The sequence below is a fragment of the Octodon degus genome, unplaced genomic scaffold (genome assembly GCF_000260255.1).
Source record: "Octodon degus isolate 3935 unplaced genomic scaffold, OctDeg1.0 scaffold00054, whole genome shotgun sequence".
Classification (NCBI taxonomy): domain Eukaryota; kingdom Metazoa; phylum Chordata; class Mammalia; order Rodentia; family Octodontidae; genus Octodon; species Octodon degus.
In genome coordinates, this window is record NW_004524630.1 from 11,334,131 (window position 1) to 11,341,454 (window position 7,324).

General features: G+C 40.0%; 1 protein-coding gene across 1 annotated transcript in view; it reads right to left on the bottom strand.

Moving 5' to 3' along the window:
• The window catches only part of Spidr (scaffolding protein involved in DNA repair), a 380,505-nt gene that overhangs the window by 58,631 nt on the left and 314,550 nt on the right, over positions 1–7,324 (bottom strand). Inside the window, exon 7 of the mRNA XM_023717681.1 lies at positions 4,574–4,714. Coding sequence (XP_023573449.1) covers positions 4,574–4,714 — 141 coding nt within the window. The remainder of the gene's footprint in view (positions 1–4,573; positions 4,715–7,324) is intronic.

Sequence of the window (7,324 nt, forward strand, 5' to 3'; positions counted from 1 at the left end):
ACTCTGAGATTAGTAATCATAATCCAATCCAAGTTGTTTTAAAATCCAAGAGCCCAGGGAAGGACCAGGGCACCTGATGAGGAAGTGGGAGTGCTTAAAACACTCCCACTTGTTTTAACAACTTCGGAAAGAAATGTTGAAAGGAATTTTTTTAACTGAGTGAGTCCTAACCTTCCACCAAACAAAAGAATTCATTAACTATTATTTCTATATGAACTATGGTTTAACTGATTCCAGAAGTTTTTCTTTTGCTCAGGATGGCCCTCACATAAGAATAAAGGCATACAGTAAACAACAATAAAGTTCATGTACAGAATATGACACCAAAAGTGATGTGACTTCTCCACCAGACTCCTGCACAGAGCCCCTGAGGAGCAAAGGTCAGGCCCTCACACTGGAAACAGGCCCCGGAAAGCAGTCGTGGGCAGCCTGGGCAGATGAAGCAGAGACAGCCTGTGCTCTGTAGCAAGCGTGATCTTGAGTGAGATTCAAACATTTTATAGTCTTTCACTTAAACTATGCTACTTTTCTAGCTGTCTGAATATCAGTATAATACTCAAATCCTCTCTATTTCAAACAGCAGCTATGCTGGCGGTATTTCTGTAAGATTCCTGGCCTGAGGTGGCTGAGATGTGTTCCCTGTGCAGTGACCCAGCAACACATCTACCTGCCTCAAGAGCCCTACAGCCAGCACCCCTGCCACATGACACTCAGACAACAGGAGGGACAATGATGTTCCATTCTTAGAGCTGTGGATTTGATGAAATCTGAAATACTTAGCCCAAATATATAACTATCTTCCAACGTAAAAGGTTATTTAAAAAAATTTTTTCCCCTTTTAAAGATAAAGACTTATTATAATGTCCCAGTCTGGTCCTAAACTCCTGGGCCCAGATGATCCTCTTACTTTAGCCACCTTAGTAGCAGGGACTACAGGTGGACACAGAAATGTTATTTTTAGCCAGGCCAGGTGGTGAAGGCCTGTGATTTTAGCACTCTGGAAAGCAGAGGCAGGAGGATGGAAAATTTAGGTAAACTTATGAAACCCTGTCTCAAAACACAAATTCAAAAAATGCTGAAGATGTAGCCCAGTGCAAAAGCCCTGTGTTCAACCCCCAGTACAACCACCATCAAAATAGTTATTTTCCATGTTACATACTAGAATTATAAAATTAATCATCTTAACTTGCATTGTTAGAAGCAAATTTTATTAAGATTTATGAGATTTGTATATTTTGCTAAAGTTTATGAGAGTTGCTATGAAACACAATACTTCAGAAAAAAAGACAAGATTGTGTTTACTGGGGCATGGGTGGATGACTGATAATGGATGATGTCACTAATAGGCAATTATAACATCCAGCATTCCAAAACTATTTAATAATTTGTTTTGAAGAAATATAGCTTCCAAAAGAACAAAAAGACAATCTAAATATTTATTTGGGTGGTTGCATGCCAAAATAAAGTTACAGATACAAAATTAAGAAATTAATCTCACCTTACAAAAGCATTAATGTTTCATCAGCAATTCAAACATAAAAAAGGGTTCAAAAGTTTTTTGGCAAATTGAACCAGGAGTGTAGCTCAGTGGTAGAGACATTGCCCAGGTGCATGAGAACCTGGGTTTTATCGCCAGTGGATAAGCATGTGTATGCATGTGTGTGTGAATAATTTTAACTACTCAGTGCATTTGTGTGTGTGGGTGCATTTCCCATGGAAATGCTGGAGATGCTCTAGGTTTCCAGAGCAGCCCCAAACCCTAAGTTAACCATCAGGCACATGTATGGCTACACTACACAATGGTGAAGGAACACAAACCTTGTAGAAGCCAAGGAATCTCACATCCTAGGGGTTTTACCCTCACTCTCCCCTGAGTATTTTTCATCTTAAGATGCTTCTGACTCTGAAATTGTTTATAAGGCATATTCTAATAAGGACTGAAATGGGGTTCAGTCTTAATAAAGACAAGGCTCATGTGGCCCAATCAATCAAGCTTTCCCTATGTCTCAAGACATGTTTTCCAAACATCTGAGTAAATCCTCCCATCTCCCCAAAAATGTACAACTCATTTACATTACCATACAGCTATAATATTCCAGAACAAGAAATATTTTTTAATAATATACATCTAAAGATCAGTGCAATGATCCTGCGTCTACTTAGGACTCAGAGGATTTGTCTGTGAAATACATCTTTTCCAGACAAAAACACTCTCTGGTGAGTTGCCACAGGAAAGGCAGATGGGATACAGAAAAGCTGTCTACCTACTGAGGTCAGCACAAAAAGCCTGGTAAATGTTCATGATTTAGAATGGCCATACTAACGATCATTACACAAACCACCAGAGGAAGTTGCCAATAAAAGCTTTAAATTCAGAATATAGAGGTCTGGGGAGATAGCTCAGTGGTCTAAGTGCCTGCCTGGTAAGCACAAGGACCCAGGTTCAATCCCTAGTACCTCACACTGTGCTGGCCCAGTACCAAGCTGGCCACTGAGTCTGGGCGTGGTGGCGCACACCTGTAATCTCAGCTCTGGAGAGGCTGAGACAGGACGATCACTACAAGTTTGAGCTGCGTAGTGAGACCCTGTACCAAATAAATAAATAAATGATTAAAAATTTAAATTCAGAATATTAAATTCAGAGAAGGACTTCTCTGCTTAGATAATCTCTCTTAGATATTACTGTAATTAAATAAAGCATCCACTTGAAGAAACTTAAGTAACAAAACATGCTAGTTAATCTTGCTTGTCAACCTGGCTGGGTAAGTGACTCCAGGCTTGAGAGAGAACTAAACTCACCAATGGGTTCAGGGCTAATCTGGCTATTAGGATGCGGCGCTTAGAGAAAGCAAAACATGGGAGCATGACCTTGGGGAGTCTCTGGCTCAGGGCACATTCCTTTCTGGATCTTTCCAACCTGCACAGCCCACTGGCTGCCATGCATTGATCAGCTGTCCTCCACCAGGCCCTTCTGCCGTGATGTCTCTGCCCTGGAGCCAGCTAGCATGCAGTGAAACGCTGGAAACTGTGAGCCAAATAAACCTTCCTTTGAGTTGCAGGTATCATATATTTTGTCCCAGCAATAGAAAGTTGAATAATATACAATAAGATTGAGAAATTCTCATTTCACTGGATACCCTAATTCATTATTTGGTGGAAAATAGTTTCATTCCAAATGTTTCTTATTTTCTATAATTCATAGGTTAGGATGATTGTTAAAGATTTAACAGCCACAGTTTGGGCCAGCTCTATGTGCCACTGTATTTCTGCCTACCCAAAGCATTTTAAGGTGACATGATGCTTGGTAGAGGTAGGCCTGCTTACTATAGAAAGCACAAAAACACAAAAGGGTTCTGCTTAAACTTCATACAATGTCTTTTCACTTAATTACATTTTCATTTACATAAACCATCATATGTTTCTTGTTATAGTTACAAAATATATACAGAAAACAAATATTTAGAATCAGAACATACATACATAGTACTTTTTATCTTCTCAATTTTTCCCCATGTCACTTTATTATAAATTAAATGATCAGATTTCATCAGCAGGCTTTAGGTTGCTGGGCTTCTGGTCAGTGGTAAAGTAAAGATGGAGCATTGGAAATGTGGGGGTGATGGAAGACATTATGCTGTAGGTCTTCCTTCTAGACTACATCTGGTGTACAATAGGACCAACAAGACCACTGAGGAAACAGATATCCTGGACATTTTACTATCATCAAAACTTCCACTGGGAGTAGTATTTGAAATATAAATAATATTGTTTCTAAAATGCCTTAATTTCTAGAAATGAGGAAATTAAAAAATAAAAAACCTAAAGTTTAAAAAGCTGGGCATATAGGCCAGTGAGATAGCTCAACATACTAAAGTGCCCGCTTAGGCAAGCTTAGGCAAGCAGGCAACACATGCCGCACAAACCCTGCCCCTAGGGCAGGCTGAGCCAGCCAGAGTCCAGGTATAGTGGCATATGCCTATAATCCCAGTGCCGGGGAGGTTGAAAACAGGAGAATCACTATGAGTCTGAGCTTCATGGTGAGATCCTGTAACAACCAAATACATTAAAAAAAAAAAAAAAAAGGCCGAGTGTGGTAGTACACAACTGTAGTCCTAGCACTTGTGAGTTTGAGGGTAGTCTGGGCTATATAAGCGAGTTTAAGGGCAGACTGTACTACATAGTGAGACCCTGTCTCTAAATAAATAAATAGTTTAAATGTTAGTACAGGAGATGTGAATGACTGCTGGTAAGTAGTTACTATAGTAGTCAACGTTTTGTACCAGAGACACTTTCTCTCATTTAGTTATCAAGTCTCTAAGAGATACATTTGTCTTTTGCCTCTGTTTTATCTTCTTAATTTCAATACAGTAATGAATCACTAAACCTGCACATTTCTTTTTGTCACTCAATTATAGTTTTTCCCTGGTGGGATTTTATGGGTCTCACTCCACCTTAATTTACAAGTGAAGTTTGGACGATCCTGGGTTACTGTCTCCAAACTTAATTAGAGATAAAAGACTAATAAAAGAACAGCCATTGTAGTCAAGTGGATACCTTCCCAGCACATCCTCACCTTCCTCGGGTGGCCTTCTGTAGAACCTTCAGGCCCGCCAGACTGCAGGAGTGCCCTTCCAGTTCTCTGTCCTTCCGGATGGTACCCTCCAAGTGCACCTCGCCAAAGATTCCATAGGCATCTTGCACCAGAAGGCAGACTCTGTAAAAAAGCATTCACATTTGGTCTTTGAGGAGAGTTTCAATTAATACAGAGAACATGATTTCCTTTTCCTTCACTAGAAATCCACTGATGTTTTCTTCCTGAATGGCCGAGTCAGGGCAAATGAGGTTAGATTCAAGCACATACTTTTTTGATTTGTATAGGCAGGTGTTTGGATAGCTAGCAACAAAATAAATAATTCTTTTTTGGTATGAAAAGGAAAATTGTTAACCAAATGTGTTTGCAAATCACATACAGATTATAGGACTATCCTCTCAAACCACATATATTACCATTGTTCAGAAAGTGTCCCTTTACCCATTTTTATGCTATTCTCCCAAAAGATTGATATGTTACGTGAATGTTTACTACTGAGCGAAGTTTCAGCATAAGATAGTGATGAGAACAGTAAGGAGCACTCCCTACATTAGGTACTACGTGTCTGTTTACACACATGTACATTCCAGCAGGGTAAAACCCAGGGTCCAGCTGGCAGCAAACTGGACATGATAGATATCTAGGGACATGGCAAGACTTTTTTTTCATTTTTTAAGTTTACAGGTTGATACTTACACTTATGAAAGCCTACTTACGGCTAAATTTCTAATACTTTTACTTCATAATTCAGGTAAGTCGTCTTATTTATTACAAAATGATATATTCTCTTTTTTGTCTTTTTATCCCTCCTTATTTAACAGCAGAATAACCACAATTCATAAGTAGAACTGATTTCATGTGTATTGAGCATAAGCGACTTTCTGCTTATTTTTCTGAAGAGAAAACCCTCCTTTTAAACTGGTGACATGGCTTGCTAGAACTCGTACAATGAGGGAGAAAGCCTGGGAGGCTCAATCAACAGTGACTTCTTCTTGCACAGCTCTGGAGCCTGGGAGCACAGGGGCACGGTGCTGGCAAGACTGGCTCAGTTTTTTCTCAGGATGCTCACCTTTGTTTCCAGAGAGCACCTTGCCCTTCTTCCCGTGGCCTTTGTCCTGAAGTGCATTATGGGCGTTTCTTTACACATCCAACTTCCTTCTTATAAGGCATCACTTAGACTGGCGTACAGCTACTCTAAGGCCTCAGTTTGCCTGAGTGATCTCAATTTACCTATCTCCAAGTCAGCCACATTCTGTGATATCTGTGGTGGAGGCTTCAACACATGAATTTGTGGACAGGTTTAATACAGCCCATGGCATTTTACAAAATGATATATTCTCAAACATTTCACAGAGCCTTAAAAATTTAGCCAGAAAATAATACTACAAAAAAAGACTGTAGGACATAAAAACTATTTTAAAGACAAGAGTATAAAGGAAAAGATCAGATGACACATGAACAACGAGAAGGGTAAAGTTAGGTATCAAGTGCTGCCTTGGCAAAAGGGACAGATAGACTCCCTGATGAAGTCTCCCGGGTCCACAGGACACTGGCTTTCAGGAGAAGCAAAGGGAAACCTTGTCTGAAAGAAGGGTGCCTCTAACTGGACTGCTAGCTTGCCAGAGTGCTAGAGGACTGTACAGCTCTAGAAAGAGCCACTGAACAGGAAAACAAGTATCACATGGGAAAGCCTAGAGAGACAGGAGACCTGCCAAGGACTCAAGATATTAGAATTAAAAGATAAAATTCAGAATAAATATTTTAAAAGGTTAAAAATCAAAAAAAATATTATTAGGAGACAAGAAGCTATATAACATGACTTGGCAGATTTGAAGAAGAATGAAATAGAACTTTCAAAAAGGAAAACTGCATTCTTTGAAATAAGGGTAAAAAAATGGTTACATTCATCTTGACAGTATGTTAATGAGACCTAAATTCTCGGTCTGAAGCAGTTACCCAGAGTGCAGCCTGCAAGTGGAGAGGCAGGCAGGAAGACTGGAGACCAACCACAGAAAACGGAGGAGGAGGCTAACATGTGCTCCTATGGATAGCAGAGGAATAAAACGGAGGAAGAAAAAGAGATCATTTGTAATCTAGTGCCTGAGAATTTTCCCTACTGATATAAGACACGGGAAGAAAAACAAATAAAAGCAGGACAACTGAAAGGAAAACTATTCTAATATATACATTTTCATGAAAATAGAGAACACCAAAGGCAACAAGATTTTATTTTGGGGGGCTGGGGAGATAGCTTGGTAAGTGTCTGCCTGGCAAGTGTAAGGAACCAAGCTTGATTGCCAGTACTGTGTGTCGGGCCAGCCCCAGTGACATGTGGGCCCTGGTGACGTGCTAGCCCTGGAACCCTGGTGTACCTTGCCAGCAACCAGGCTTGGTGCTGCACACTTATAATCCCAGCACTGGATAGGCTGAGACAGGAGGATCACTACCAGTCTGAACTACATAGAGAAACCCTGTATCAAATAAATAGATAATAATTTTTTTCTAAAAACAACCTATTTTTTATTTTGTATGTGGTACTGGGGAATGAACCCAGGGCCTCCCCACCATGGTATGTTCCCAGCACTTTAAAAAACTTAATTTTGATTCACCAGATCCTCTCCCCTAAAATCTTCAGCACATGCTCACTGTTCTCCCTGTGTCCTACCATGTTCATAATTGCCCTGCGCCTAGTACCATTTTCACTTCCTTTAATGCTCCTAGTAGTTTTGTTAA